Source organism: Dermochelys coriacea, chromosome 3 (genome assembly GCF_009764565.3).
Source record: "Dermochelys coriacea isolate rDerCor1 chromosome 3, rDerCor1.pri.v4, whole genome shotgun sequence".
Classification (NCBI taxonomy): domain Eukaryota; kingdom Metazoa; phylum Chordata; order Testudines; family Dermochelyidae; genus Dermochelys; species Dermochelys coriacea.
The window spans coordinates 107,336,833-107,353,192 of record NC_050070.1 but is presented as its reverse complement, the minus strand read 5'-3'; the positions used below and the strand labels follow the sequence as shown (position 1 = coordinate 107,353,192).

At 42.1% G+C, this 16,360-nt stretch overlaps 1 protein-coding gene across 15 annotated transcripts in view; it reads left to right on the top strand.

Moving 5' to 3' along the window:
* Positions 1-935: 935 nt before the first annotated feature.
* REPS1 (RALBP1 associated Eps domain containing 1) overlaps positions 936-16,360 on the top strand; it is a 112,672-nt gene continuing 97,247 nt past the window's right edge. For 5 of the 15 annotated variants that reach the window (XM_043511096.1, XM_043511100.1, XM_038393867.2 and 2 more), the window contains exon 1: positions 966-1,320. In XM_043511096.1, the coding sequence (XP_043367031.1) occupies positions 1,168-1,320 (153 nt within the window). In that variant the 5' untranslated portion in view covers positions 966-1,167. Of the gene's footprint in view, positions 1,321-16,360 lie in introns of all 15 variants that reach the window. The other 10 variants (XM_043511098.1, XM_038393868.2, XM_038393865.2 and 7 more) reach the window with 7 other exon arrangements.

The window sequence follows — 16,360 nt, the reverse complement described above, 5'->3', positions numbered from 1 at the left end:
ATAAGCCTCAGCACGTACAACTGGCTTTTTGAAACCCACATTGATTTACCTCTTCACAGCAGTAGGAAGGTACTTGAGACTGTGCAAGGTTTTAATCGACAATCCCTTTAAATGAATAAAACATTACAACATACTTGTTATATTTGGTACCAGTGGACAAATGCATTTCTAGTTTCCCATTTACTTGTCCAATACTCCTTTTCTAAGAAAATTATGTTTTATAGATGAATAATTTGTCTGCAGGATCCTAAGAGGTCTGCCCACCTCCTTCCTTCCATCAGTGGTCCCTAGACTTGGCCCTCCCATAATGATTTTCCGACTTTGATCTTCTGTTTTTTGTTTTAGTTTTGTGCTCAGTGTTGATTAACAGACAAGGGCTCTTCAGGCTGAATTCACGCTCAGCACAAGGTTTAATCAATAGCGGGGCTGGAACAATTTGTAGAGTGGGGTTGCTGAGAGCCATTCAACCAAACTGTAAAGCCTGTATATGATGGAAACCGCTGCAAGCCAGGGGGTCCAGCAGCACCCCCAGACCCCTTGGTTCCCGCACCTGTGATCTATAGTTACCTTGCTTAGTGCTGCTCTGCAAAGGTGTGACTCAGCCCCCACCCCCGCTTCCTTATGGGACAAGTCACTGAAATAAGGGATGGTCGGTCCAGGGATGGTTCCTTAAAATCAGGGATGCCTAAAACAGGGGTCACCACCGCGAGCCACACAACTCAGCCGCCGCTGAACGCGCCTGACCCGCCACCGGCCGTAGGCAGCACCGGGGCAGGCACCAAGCTTCAGCCCGCCAGGCCGACAGGGGGCGCTGCAGGCGCCTCTGTCCTGTCGCCTTCCGGCACACGACGGCCGCCGGCCTGGCCTCACATCCGGGTCTGGGGGAGGGGCGTGTTTTGCTCAGTAGCCTCTTTCCTCTCCTCCCCCCCCCCCCCCCCCGTCGTCTCCGGGGCTGAGTAAATGGCGGCGGCTTCGCTGGGGGAGGAGGAGGCGGGGCCGAGGCCGAGAAACTTTATAGCCCCGCCCACCCCGCGGGCCCCGCGCTTCCGGTGCGGCCCCCACAGCGCGAGCGCAGCGGCCGGGCCTGGCAGGGACAGCGGCGCGCGCGCGCGCGCGGGGCCCGAGAGGAAGCGGCTCGCGGGTTTCCCCTGCCCGGCGGGCGGCGCGATGGAGGGCCTGACGCTGAGCGAGGCGGAGCAGCGCTATTACTGCGACCTCTTCTCCTACTGCGACACCGAGAGCACCAAGAAGGTGGCGCCCAACGGGCGGGTGCTGGAGCTGTTCCGCGCCGCGCAGCTGCCCAGCGAGGTGGTCCTGCAGGTACCGGCCGCTACCCTCCCCCACCCGCGAGCCGGCACCGCCTCCCCCGGACCGCCGCCCTTTGCCCCCGCTGCGGGGGGCGGGGATCCTCCCCCGGCCCCTCCCGCCTCCGGGCGCTGAGCAGCCCCCCGGTGCAGGGGGGGATTCTGCCTCCCCCAACCGCCCTGTCATCCCCCCCCCCGGGGGCGCCTGGCACCGCCCTGTGGCTGTCGCCGCTGCTGCCGCCCTCAAGGCACCGGGGGGCTTGTTTCCCTCAAGGGCTCCCCCCGCCCCGCGTGCTGGGCATCCCCCTGCATCGCCCCGAGCCTGTTCTTCCCCCTGCAGCGGGGGCTCTGCGCTGGGGGCACGGCCTGGGGTTAACGTTAGAGGCTGGGGGTGGGGGATGTGACCTGCCCGAGGGCAGGCGCCGTGCTCCCGAGATAGGATGTGAGCATGGCAACCTCAGCGCCATCGGCTCCTGCTGTGCTTGGGCTTGTGCCCGTGCAGTGCAGGGAACCGGGTAATTATGCTTATCCAACTCGGCGGGGGAGGGGGGGGCTCTGCGCGTGTTGTCGTGGGATCGTACTGTTAGTATGGGGTTAATATATATGTCAGAGGTCTCCACTTGCTGGGTTGGGGAGGTTACGTTGCTGAGCTCCTGGGGTAACATTGGCCACTGGCGGGGAAGTATATCACTTGCAAAACCTTTACAATGAAGTCCATCCAAAGCATGGGAACTCAGCAGTGCTGGGAAGTATTAGGAAACAGGAAATCTGTATTTTATTCCTGATGATGCTACTGGCTCAGTGACCTTGTTCAAATAATTAAATAACTCTGTGCTTGTTTCCTAATTTGCAAAACTAGAGTACCTGCATATCTTTGTAAAGCACATTGGCATTTACTCATGGAAAAATGCCATTTTAAAACTATGTAATACTGGCTAGGTTGTGCTAAGGCAGTAGATTCCCACTAGCAATGCATGGAAGCAAAATCTCAGCACTAATTCTGTGACCAATGGGAACTGGGATTCATCTGAGAGCTGTGTTACACAGTTACAAGCAGTGCTACCAGTGTAGCTAAAGGGATAATTTAGCATAGTTTGCCTAGCATAGTTCCTAGAAAAGTATCCACAGGGGAACTGTAGTTGCAAAAACTGTGTGTCATGACTTGTTGCTATCACTGCATCCACCATAATGCGTTCATGGCGTTGACATTTGTGAAGTTCTTTGAGTTCTCTGAAATATACTTTGCTCTGCTTAAAGCATTATTTCCAGAAAGCCATACCACCTCGTAGGCTCACTGTTGCCTCAGCGAAGAGTCAGAGTGCATTACTGTAGTCCAAGACCAACAAGGACATGCATGTCAACTTTCTGCAACTCAAAAGTGGGTTTAATTTCAGATGCTTGTGCACACTTAATCAGGAGGAATTGGTGTTGCTTTTTAGACACATAAAAGCAAGTGGTTAGAGTAGGTGAAAGGAGTTTAAAATGAACCAGATCATGTGCTCCAGCTCAGTAGAAGAGGGTGATAAATTGTGGGTGGTGTAAAAATTGTGGTGAGGATTAAATGCCAAAATTAATTTAAATTACTAGGAAATCTGGTTGTCTGATTATTTATTGATTTAAAGTCCTTATCTTTCTTTCATGATCTGCACTTTTTAAATCTCAAAACTAAAAGAAAACTCATTTTAAAAAATATTTTATAATGAGATCTCGAGGGCCACTCACTATTAGTATTTGTGTTCTGAATTAGATCCCCAAGTTCCTTGAACTCATCACATGAACACAATTCAATCTGTTTTTATTTTGTTTAGTGTTTCTTCCATGTTGTGTGTGTATATATATAAAATAGTACAGTGCTAGCACTCTACTTGATGCAATAGCTTAGTGGAGCTTAGTCTTGTGCTTTGTACAGCAGTGGTCACAGGTTCAATTCCTACCTACCCTGTCTCAAAGGAGGTGAATATTCTCTTTCAGAGTAATATTCTCTTGCAAAGCAATGCGTATTGGGAGAGAGAAATGTAAACTACTTAGATATCTTACACGGTTGCAAATGAACTGCATCAACTCATGAAAGGGAAGCTGGGTGTCATTGTAGACAGCTCCGTGAAGATGTCTTGTCAATTAGCAGCTGCAGTTTTGAACCAAACAAATTTAGGGTGCATAAGGAAAGAGATGATGAATAATACAAAAGATGTAAAATGCCCTGTAAATCAATAATGTGGCTTCATCTGGAATGCTGTGTGCAGTACTGGTCCCACTAGTTCTTCAATATTTTTGAGATAGGGTAAGTTCAGAAAAGAGCAATGAATGATCAAGGACATGGAAAAAACTCTCGTATGAAGATTGAAAAGACCGGGTTTAGTTTAGAAAAGTATATAAAATAAAGAATGGGAACGTCTATTCTCATTTCATAATCCAAGAAGAGAACATTCAAAACCAAAGGTAAATTTGTTCACACGGCATTTAATTCAACTGTGGAACTCAGTGCCACAGGAAGTGATTGAGGCAAAGAACTTAATGAGATTGAAGAAAAGGGAATAGACATTTGTATGGATATCAAGAAAAATCAAAGCTAACATAACACAAATTTGTGGAAAGGTTGATGAACTTCATTCTTCAGGGTATAATTCAGTCTGTAGCTATTGGAGATCAGGATGAGACCTAGTGTGGGTGGGAGATTATCCGACATCTGCCTACTGTGGGGTTCTTCCACTTTCCTCTGAGACACCTGGTGCTGGACACTGTGGAAGGAGACAGTAGAATAGATTTGGTGGACCTCAGGCCTGATCCAGAAGGATAATTCCCATGTTCCTATAGAATGTAACATTTAGTACTGAACAACCAAAATATGAGTACATAGATTTTGAGTTTATTTAGCCCAGTCAGATTGCCCCAAATTTAAGAATGCTGGGTCTATGTATACATGTGGATTGCCATTATAACCTTTTCTCTTCACAGGTTCTTAATCAGAGGCAGTAGAAATCTTTAAGGCATCTTTTGTTAAAATCAGTACAGGCTTGATTAAAAATCAGAATCTCTGACTTTGTGAAGTGAGCTGTAGCTCACGAAAGCTTATGCTCAAATAAATTTGTTAGTCTTTAAGGTGCCACAAGTACTCCTTTTTCTTTTTACGAATACAGACTAACACAGCTGCTACTCTGAAATTTGTTTCACTTGTGTCCTTCCTTGGGCCTAAAAGTTATTTATTGTGCCACAAGCCAGGTGGTTGGGAGCAAGGCTCTCACAATCTTCTCTGAGAAACTATACATTTCTGTTGGATTTTATTTTACAATAGAGAAGGCTAATAATGTGCAGCTGTGGATGCACCCCCAAAAAATCTCACTTCTGCTTCTAAGCCTCACCCTTCAATTATGTATTGAATAAACCAAGGAAATCAATATACAAAAATATTTGTAGTGAAGCAGTTCCAGTTGCTACACACACATGCTTGACAAACCCTTAAGAGCAAGAAAATGAAAAGATGAGCCACCTAATGGTTTAACCCTTTACTCCTCCACCCACAAAAACACACAGCTTACCATTACTGCAACTGAGACCATGCACCACAACCTTAACTCTGCTAATATAAGCCTTTCATTAATCCGTTTAACTGCCATTCTGCAGGCAGTTCTTTACTAAACTAGCATTGGGACAAAAAAGAATCTGGTTAAAGGGTGTGCACAGAAGTGCAAATGGAGGAAAGGTGTGACAGCCTCAGCTGTTTCATAATGAAGTCTTTTGTGTATTTTTAAATTAGGATTCAGAGTCAAGCAGTTGAGATTGAGTAGTTAATACCTTTCCAGGCCCATATGCATGTAAATAGTGTTCAAAATGCAGAAGTTCATTGTTTGGGGCACACAGTGGAGAGGCCACACATGTTTAACCTGTGCACTATCAGTGTACTATGAAGCACTACCCTCTGGTAACAGAGAGGATTGGTTTATGGACGGACCAAGGGAGGCCACAGAATGGATAACTTGACCATGAACTATTTGTATTGAGGAGTACCAAAACCCCCAGTCTGCCTTTACTGTTGCAGTCCTAATGACTGTACCAGTTGGAGATAGGGTGACCAGATGTCCCGATTTTGGGACAGTCCCAATATTCAGGACTTTTTCTTATGTAGGCGTCTATTTAGCCCCCCACCTTCTGTCCTGATTTTTCATACTTTCTATTTGATCACCCTATTGGAGAAGATGATACCTTTCCCTTCTCTGCAGTGTGCTTTTTGAAATTGAACTCTTTGATTTTGCATGGATGAGGATTTTGCCACTTTTTTAGTCAATCTGCAATTTTAATTAGACAATGCCATATTTGCTTTCATTTGAAAACCTTGTTTGAAACCATAAGAACTAGAAATAATTTTCTAAATTGACTAAACTCTGAATATATTAAATGCCAAAAAATTATGGAGACTCCCTGCATCCATTGATTGTGTAGAAGTTATGGATATCTAATTTCTGTACTCAAACATTCTCAATCACAATTGTCTTTTAAAACAAATATGAATTTTTTCCTTCAAATTAAAGGCTTCAGTCTAACAAAGAATCTAAACATAAAAAAATCAAGTGCAGAAGGAAAACCTATCCATCAGAATAAATATTTGTATTTTCACTTAGTTTGGATAAATCAGGCTATATTTTAAAACCCATTTAGAATAGTTAGGGTAGGAAACTGGCATTGAAGTATCAAGTGAAGTCCTGTTAACAGAAGCATGATGTGCTAATTTTTAGAATAAAAGTACACCAATGAATTAAATTGAAAAAGTACAGAAGCACATGTAAGTTTTAGTCTGTGTAATAAATTAGAACATGAAATAAGAGAATGTTCTCAAAAGTAATTTAAAATCTGTTCTTGGTGAATCTCATTAATGTAGTATTGAAATTATTCATTAAATTAGACCTCCATGATTTTTCCCTTTTCTTTTACTTTGTTAGGCTTATATTTGATAGCAGATTTTTTTTTTGGAGAAAATATCCCATGGATATGGAAGTAAAAGTTTAGAAGACCTAAGTACTGGATTTATATAACTCTTGCTAAAGTTGCATAATCACAGAACATTTTATAAGCTTGTGCTCTATTTTGCTCTTATCTGGTGTGAGCCTAGAACTTTCTTGTAACAGTTTACTTAACTGCACTGTGAAATAATTTCTGTGGTTGACATTCTTCTGAAATTACTATGTCATGAAAGCAGGATCCTATGTTGCAAAATCTTACTGTGGGGAAAAAAAATTAAATAAGCATTTTTCCTGTCTACTGCCCTTTTCAGAACACCTGTCATTTAATAAAAATCAGTGCTGGTGTTTCAGACTGAAGTTAAATGACTTTTACTTTGGCATTAGAGACTGTATGAAAAATGAGTGGATTATACAATTACTCCAGGATCTACTTTTTACAACTACAGTTGCACTGGATAACCTTTAAGCAAGTGATTAAAATGCTAGCTGATATTATTTTTGTTAAGGCTCTCTCTTGGTGGCCAGAGTGGGGAACCTTTTTTCATTGTCCAGTGAGTCTCATTTTGATATTTTAATGTGATATAAGTGACAGTACTCTATTATTAATCTTTTATTCAAGTAATATGGTTAAAAAATAGAGTTGCCAGTCTAATAAACTAAGTGTCTCTAGTCTTTTAATTTCAAAAAGCTTTGAAACCCTTTGTTTTCTATCCTTATTTGCTATTGGCTATTATGGTAACAGAATAGTTTCCATAGTTAAATTACCTTGAAATTAATAGATTGGGGAATTATTGTGCTCCATAGGAGAAACCCATCAGTTCAAATACAGTAGCAATAAGTAAATTTAAAAATGCAAATCAGTTTTCAGAGTAGATTGGATGTGTATGTGGGGAACAAGTTAAGAAAACCAAAATATCAATAATGTTGTGGTGATCTTAGTTTCACAGTTATTAGTGTTTTCATTCTCTACTGCTTTAGGTTTCATTTTAGGTTGGTAATGAGAACTTGCTGTAGGTTTAAAAATTGGCATTAGCTATTAGTAAAATCTTATTACACACTTTAAAATCTGACATACTGTCAAAGTTGAGTTCCCAGATCTGTCCTTTTAAAGCCTTATCTATATGATATAAAATACCCTATTTCAAAAGCTATTTTAAAAAATAAATCAGCTAAGCGTACGTTTTTCTAATGTAGATGAGGACTTACTGTGAAAATCTACTCTTAAAGGTAAATTATCAGCTCACGAAAGCAGAAGCTATAAAAGATGAATTGCAAATGAAAGCTGAGTTAAAGTATAAATTGCCCCAAATAAACAGTGTGGTGAGTATCCGCTTAAGTACAAACTTATTTTACGTAACTTTTTTAAAGGTTAACCTGAAGATGGGAGACAAGTGGTTGTCTCATTTTAGTGATTTGATTTTTACAAGAAAACAGGTCTGAACATTTTTTTTTAATATCAGGAATGCGCATCTACTAGATCTTGCTGATCTTGCTTCCATTGAATTCAGTGGGAGCTTTGACATTCTCTTCAGTAAGAGCAGGTTCAGGCTAATAGCTTCCATCATTATAGTATCTGGGCTCTTTACCTGTTTTTTCATTATGTTAGAAGTCTCCTTTCAGAGCTTTCTCTGGGGTAGGAGTGTAGAATCCTTTCTGCTTTCTCCCTGCTACCACTGCGGTCCCCCTTCCCCCCAAAAGCCCAAGGTTTTGCAGCTGTTTGTCAGGATCTTGGGTGTCTTTTTAATGTAGTTAATTCTGTTCTACATAGTCTGAATAAAGATAGAGAATGTGCCCTCTGAATTCAACAGGTTTCCCTAGTGTATGTACTGTCACACCCCTACTATTTCTATAAATAAGACTTGAATTTTTAATTAGAGGAATCTTAAACTTTTAGGGTTCCTTTATGCACCTCCTAGTTTAAAAAAAGAGAAACCCATTATTTTTCTTAAGCCACCTTTAGATGAAGTTGTTTAAACTTTTTCTTCTAAAGATTCACAACAGTGTAGTACATGAGGGCATTCATTCAGTATCCAAATCTGTAGTTCAGTTTTTATTTTTGCTTTTCAATTAACCTTTAGAAATTTAATCTGAAATTAGGCAACCCAAACCCACAAATCTTTAACCTTGGATACCTTGTACTTGTTTCATAGGCCTACATGAGGTATGTGCTTGTGTGCACTTTGTGCTTTACCACTTTCCTTAATAGGAAGTAGCAAGAGATAAATGCATCACAAACTTATTTTAAGTACAAAAAATGTGTAGTCGCTGTGTATACAGTTAGCAACTCCCAATTTGCAAAAGATGTATGCAAAGTTATGAATTTGTCTAAAATGCATTGTTGCAATGGAATATTTTTCTTTTGTTTCCTTTAACTTGTCTCCCCTGAGCTGATTGATAGGCTTGTTTCTTTTCTCTGCAACAATAAGGCATTTACACAGTCTCTTTTCTACTAGTACCAGAATTGGCTCTTATGGTTTGTAACCTGAGAGCTGAGTTCTGACTTTTATATCTGGAACTGTGGCAAACATGCTCAATTCTACTTGTGTTAGCATTGGAAAAATCCTATTGGGGACTGTTAAGTGGTGTTTGAAGCACAGTCGATTAGATTTACTCTGGACAGGGTCAGAAAACATGTTGATCTAAGATATCAGCAGTGTCTGGTCTACATAAACATTTCCACTGTTTTTAGCAGCGGTAGGAAATTTAGGCTAAAACTTTCCTAGTGTAGACAAGGCTTATACTAGACTTGATCTTCTCTAGGCAGCCTACTAGTGTAACTTTTGCCAACCCTTAAACCTGATCCAAAATTATCATGCTTTATAATAATTCGTATGATGAGCTTCCCCTCATAAAGACTTATGCCAACACAAAACTGAACTAATGTTCACTATCAATCCTCAACCTTATTTGAAAATAGCGTAAAAAAAGACATGAAGAGAGGGACAGGGATTAATACCCATCCTAAATACTAGCATCTGGACTAGAATTTTAGAAATGTATCAAATGTTCACATTTTGGTTTTAATCATAGCTGTCAATACTTGGACTAAGTATACAAAGTAGTTGATTATGTATTCATTGTAATCTTGTGATTTCTTTTGTGTGTATGTGTAATAGGGTGCATGGATGGCCAGGCAGCTTAGTGGTTGGTGCACCTGACTTCAAGGCCAAGATGCTTCAGTCTTTCACACAATGGTGGTAGGAGAACCCGGGATCTCTCACTCCACCAGGTCCCAGCCTAGGGCCCTGTGTGAGTTGACCCCTGAACAGAGAAAAATCCGAGCAGGGAGTCTAAATCCACTGCCCTGGGCTACTATCGACTAGTGTTCTTCAGTTTGGGACGTGGCACTTGTAGTTCAATTTGCTGGGGTGGTTTGCTGCCCAGAACTCCCTCCTGTGGATGTTGGGTGGTACCCTGCTGCAGTCCCAGGCTCCTTCAGGCAGGACAGCAGTAAGTTTGGTGCAGCCAAATGTCTCTGGACTGCAGTCACCCAGTTACGTCATTTGCTCCTAAGTCTCCTCTGCAGTCTCCCTTGGCTGAAGCCTGGGAGACGGAATGTGTTCCCTAGTGGCTGCCTTGGCTGGCAGTCATCCTTCCTATCAGGTAGGGCAGCAACTAGCTGCAGGTATAATGGGTTGGGGCTAACTGCTTAATCCCTTCCAGGCAAGTGAGCAGTTTCTCTGCTTTCTCAGTGTGAAAGCACCTTTTTTTTTCTCCAAGCCGGAAAGAGAATTCCTTTTTGTATCAGATATTTAGCGTACCTAACAATAACCCCAACATAAACAGTTATCAATTTAAAAGTATCTTTTCAGTCTGAAGTCCTAAATAATCTTAGTTTGTTACTATACGCTCCTGAACCCTTTGCCAGTCCCATTTTTTAGGTTTTGAAATCTTTCTCTGGATAAAACTCACATAAACAAGGAAAACAATGAAATTATCTGATACCTAAAATATAGGTGCTATGGAAGGCCATAAAAGTACTTCCCATGTGAATTACTCCTGCATGTAGGGTGCCCAGTGGACCTCAGGAAGCTTTCTACTCTTCTTCCTCTGCCTAAATTCAGAGTTAAGCCATAGCACAAAGAACCCCTTCTCCTCTACACAGCCACACATTCACTGTAAACAACTTACATGTTTTCTCTGATGGGGATCACATCTGGATAGATTTCCCACTCATTCTGCTCACTGCCCCTGAGGGTTAGCGGGATGTCATTACTTGTGAAATCAGCAGTGCTTGTCTCTCTCTGGCTCACTAGGGATATATCTACTGCCATTTAAAACCCCGTGCCAGCTGGCTCAGGCTAAGAGGCTCCTCAGTTATGGTGTAGACATTTGAGCTTGGGCTGCAGCCCAAGCTATCAGGCTCTGCAAGGTGGGAGGGTTCCCACTGCAGCCTGAGTCTGAGCTTCTGTTCCTCAGTTAAACAGCCCCTTAGCCCAAGCACTGCAAGCCCAAGTTGGCTTACACAGATCAGTCAGTGTGTCAAATTGCAGTGTAAGGGCTAGTCTGCACTAGCAACCCTAAAGCGCTGCTGTGGCAGCGCTTTGACATGCCTTGTGTGGTCGTGTTGCAGTGCTGGGAGAGAGGTCTCCCAGTGCTCTAAAAAAACCACTTCAATGAGGGACATAGCTCCCAGTGCTGGGAGTGCTGTTTACACTGATACTTTATAGTACTACAACTTGCTGCACTCGGGGGGTGTTTTTTCACACCCTTGAATGAGAAAGTTGCAGCGCTGTTAATGGCTAGTGTTGACAAGCCCTAAGACATGCCCTAAATCAGCATTTATGCTGGTGATCCACAGGTGTTTTGCTGGCTCAGGAAGTAATCCAAGGAGCTGGATTGGTCCCTGCAGCCATCTCTCTGTATAAAATATGTAACTTTTAAATATGCTCTTTACATTTTAGGGTACAGGAGAATTGTCTGTGCAGCCAGTATAGGGTTTATAGGAACTGTGATATGCAAATTTAGAATAATTTGAAAAAGATGACACCTTCCCCTGAATTTCTAGAAGGAGTGAGTTTTTGAGTATTTTTAATCCAGGAGCATTTATTAGTGCTGCCAATACCTCCAGTGTCAAATATACCTCTATCAGAGGGGTGGCCGTGTTAGTCTGTATCCACAAAAAGAATGAGGAATCAGGTGACACCTTAAAGGCGAACAGATTTATTTGGGCATAACCATTCATGGGTAAAAAACCCACTTCTTCAGATGCATGAAGTGAAAATTACAGATACAGGCATAAATATATATATTGACAAAGGAAGAGAAGGGAGTTGCCTTAAAAATGGAGAACCAATGTTGAAGGCCAATTTAGTCAGGGTGGATGTTTCCATTCCCAATAATTGTGGAGGAGGTGTCAATACCAAGAGAGGGAAAATTGCTTTTGTAGTGAGCCAGCCACTCCCAGTCCCTATTCAAGTCCAAATTGATGGTGGTAAGTTTTCAAATGAATTGTAGCTCAGCAGTTTCTCTTTGAAGTCTGTGTTGGAAGTTTTTTTTGGTTGAAGAATGGCTACTTTTAAATCTGTTATTGAGTGTCCAGGGAGATTGAAGTGTTCTCCTTCTGGCTTTTTTTATGTTAGCGTTCCTGATGTCTGATTTGTGTCCATTTATCCTTTTACATAGGCTGTCCATTTTGGCCAATGTACATGGCAGATGGGGCATTGCTGGAACATGATGGCATATATCACATTAGTAGATGTGCAGGTGAATGAGCCTCTGATGGTGTGGTTGGGTCCTATGATGGTGTCTCTAGAGTAGATATGGGGACCGAGAAGGTGACTGGGTTTGTGTTTCTGTGGTGTGGTGGGTAGTTGCTGGTGAGTATTTGCTTCAGGTTGTGGGGCTGTCTGTGTATGAGGATTGGTCTGCCTCCCAAGGCCTATGAGAGTAGGGGATCGTTTTCCAGGATAGGTTGTAGATCGTTGAAGATGCGCTGGAGAGGCTTTAGCTGGGGGCTGTACGTGATGACCAGTGGTGTTCTGTTGTTTTCCTTGTTGGGCCTGTCCTATAGTAGGTGACTTCTGGGTATGTCTCACTCTGACAATCTGTTTCTTTGCTTCCCCAGGTGGGCATTGTAGTTTTAAGAATGCTTGATAGATATCTTATAGGTCTCAAGATTACCCATCTGGACATAAGCACACAACCACACCAGCTTTCCATCAAATGCATCCGATGAAATGAGCTGTAGCTCACGAAAGCTTATGCTCAAATAAATTTGTTAATCTCTAAGGTGCCACAAGTACTCCTTTTCTTTTTGCAAATACAGACTAACACGGCTGCTACTCTGAAACCAGCTATACTGTTAGTCTCATTCACCTGCACATCTACTAATGTGATATATGCTATCATGTGCCAGCAATAGTGAGGATTTCATGCTGGTCAGAATACTCCATCTTCTGACAATGTTTTAGGTAGTTTTCTTCCTACCACGTACTGGCAGGAACAGTAGTCAGGGAATAAGATAGGTGATTTACTTGAGAGCCTGAGGAAGTGGTGAAAGGTGAAGGAGTTAACGGGGAGAACAAGTGAGTAGATGAATTAATAGATGAGTAGCATTAGAGAGAACAAGATTTGAATTGGACTGACTGTTGGCAACTTGGTGAGTGGTACTTTATTTTCAGTCTGCCATATTGTACTGCAGAATCTAAGCCAAGCTTTCCATTAATAAAAAACAGATAAAGTGTCTACTATTTACGGTCCCAAAGAGAACTTTCAAAATGTGACATTGAGGGGATAAGCTTGTCCCTCTCATCCCTAATACAGCCATTGATTTCCTGATTGTCATCCTGACACCCCAGCTGCTCCATATCCCTCACAGAATGGGGATAAGTTTGGAACTGTTCTTGCCACCCCGCAGATAAAACTACACTCTTGTACATCCCTGCTGGGAGTACCATGCTAAACCTGCAGTGATTTGTCAGACTTGGATTTAGTGGGTAAGGAAGCTATATAAACAGCCAGACTAGGAACTTTGCTCTTGAGACATCTTCAGGCATAAATTTCTCTTCTCCCTATCCTTAGCCAACATGGCAAGTGGCAGGAGAAGAAGGGTACTTGTCTCTGAAGCTGTCTAAGGTTGTATCTACGGTGCAGTTAGACACCCACAGCTGGCCTGTGCCAACTGATTCAGGCTCTTGGTGCTTGGGCTAACTGGCTGTTTAATTGCAGTGCAGACATTTGAGTTGCAGCCTGAGCTCTGAGACCCTCCCCCCCAGCTGAGTCCTAGAGCTCCTAAGCCTGAACAGCTGCACCACAGTTAAACAGATTCCTAGCCCAAGCCCTGTGAGCCCGAGTCAGCTGGCAGAGGCCAGCTATGGGTTTTTAGTTTCAGTGGAGATAGACATACCCTGAGGTGCCAGACTCCCAGCCTGGCTCCTCAGTAGCTTCCCCTGCCAGTGAACCACTTGCAATTCAGTCTGGCAAGTTCCATTCTAATGAAGTAAGGCAGTTTTCAAACCAGCAAGACTGGTTTTCTAAAATGCCTTAATTGTCCAAGAATTAATATTAATAGCCCTGTCCTGTTCTCCCTTCACCCCAAATTAAAATTTAAAATATCAAACTCTGAAAGCTGGTAGCCAAGGAGCAGGGATGAGTAAAAATGCAGTTCATCAACCGGTCAGTTAAGCTGTTTGTTAGCAGATTTTTGATAACGAAGTTCCCGTAAAGACCAGGTGTGAAGACTTTCAAGCCTTCAAAATTTGAACAGAGGCAGAAAAGCAATACACAGCCAGGTCAGTGACATTATTTAATTCTACGTCTTGAGTCTGAGAGGAAAATAAATTAAGGCAGGGCACCAGCTTGGAGTAGCAGGCTCATGGGCTTCAATCATACTTGTTCTCCTTTACCATCTGATTTCCTCTCTGGGGCTCTAACTGGTCACAATTCTTGGAGTAAACAGTAGCAGCCATGCTATTTATAAATGCAGCCAGGGTGCTATTTCTCATTTTTTTCAGACTGTTTTTCTACCTACTTCATTACTTTTGCAGTTACTGTGTGATAGTAATATTACAACGTTACTTAGTTGTTGTCAGGATTTTTATCCAAAAATGAATTGGTCAAGCAAGAAAAATACCACATTGGTAGTTTAAAACAAAACCCAAAATTCTTGTGTCAATACTTGTATTAGTACATAAACATATCCCAATAACTACTTTAAAGTTTGAAAATAGCTAATCACTGAAACACTGGGAGTTTAAGCTGTTTTATGGATATATTTTAGAGTAGCAGCTGTGTTAGTATGTATCCGCAAAAAGAAAAGGAGTACTTGTGGCACCTTAGAGACTAACAAATTTATTTGAGCATAAGCTTTCGTGAGCTACAGCTCACTTCATCGGATGCATGCAGTGGATCCAGTGAAATGAGCTGTAGCTCACAAAAGCTTATGCTCAAATTTGTTAGTCTCTAAGGTGCCACAAGTACTCCTTTTCTTTTTATGGATATAGACTTCCTGGAATTTAAGCCATCAGGCTTCCATTTTCCTGCTAATACATAGGTAGTACAAGAAGAAAAATTAGGAAGAAATTCAGTTCCTATTGCAATAAACAGAAAGCCCTGGATTTTGAACAGATATTTTAAAACAAATTTAAACTTCTTTAGTTTTCACTTTTCTTTAGGTTGCAAAGCCCAGCACTTCAAAATTAGGAAAAGCCAAATGTGCAACCTCGTACATCCAATCTGTGCACTGAATAATATAAAGAGCCTAAGGGGGAGACGGGTTATTAGGTGATCATGTAATTGGACTGTCATGCATATGCACTAGAACGCATGTGCACATGAGATGAGATGGTGGGACAACATGGACTGGTCAGTTGTGGTTGGGGAGCCAAATGTACCCTTGCCCGCTGCTTCAGTAGCTTTCAGGGATTTCCAGGCAGTGTCTGTTGCTGCTGCCTTGATAGCAATGTGAGCATAGAGCTTTAGAATGTTCATGCTCAGCTATTTTGACAGGCTGCCAACATTTTCCAAAGAGAAGCAAGTGAGAGAAAGGAAATGGTAATTTTTAACTGTTTAACTCTGCTCAGTGAATGGAATTTCATAGGGCAAAGCCTCAAGGCTAGAGAAGTCTTTTCCCTCTCCAACTCTAAAGGCCTGATGCAAATAAAGGAAGTGTTAAAGCCTCTCACAGAGAATACAAAGAATCTTTTTAAATGGAAATTAAGCAACTTGCATGTAGGGGTCACTGCTAGCTCCCTCTATAATTATTGTCAGACAAGGCCCACTAATGTCCGTTGCATACGGCCAGCCCCTCTCCTGCATCTTCAACTCAGTACTCTTAAACGTTGTCCTCCATCCAACTTCTGGAGTGGCCTGATCCTAGGGTATTAATGGCTTGTGTAGAGTGAGTTTTAATCTTTAATACTCAAAGAAGAAAAAGCTGCTTGTATCTCCACTCTCTGGGAATGCATGCCCACTCAGCATGAGAGTGGATAGGGGAACGCTTTGGAAAGTGGTGGCTCTTGGGGCTGCCTGTATGCTCCTTGGAATTGAATTTTCAGTCATGAGGTTACATAAAGAGCAGTGGTCCTGATCTGGTTTCAGTTCCTTTTGACAGCTGTGCAGAGAGGACTTTGAGATCCAAGGCTCTTTCCTTGAGGCTGCTTTCTGCATTTCAGCTGGTTAAAGTTGTGTGTAGTTGTGTAGTTTTGTGTCTGTCCAGTTACCAGAACATTTCTTTGAAGAAATTCAGATGTCAGTAATCTATATGATCTCACCTTTCAGACAGGTTTCAGAGTAGCAGCCGTGTTAGTCTGTATTCGCAAAAAGAAAAGGAGTACCCGTGGCACCTTAGAGACTAACACATTTATTAGAGCATAAACTTTCTACTTGAAATTAGACTAAAGGCCATCTGAACTTACATAACTCATCAAACTTGGCTTTAAAAAAAAAATCATCAGAACAACTCTCAGTCCCTACTGACCAGACTTTCAGGGATCACTCCTCCTATCTTGCATCTTCCTGGCAAGGGTAACTTGTGTTATTTATAAGTCAGTTAGATAAATGTGATCATGACAGCTTTATTAATTACAATATTTATTTGCTGACATTATATTCCTGTCCCCAACCCTTGTCTTTTAGATTGTAAATCTGGGGCAGGAATTA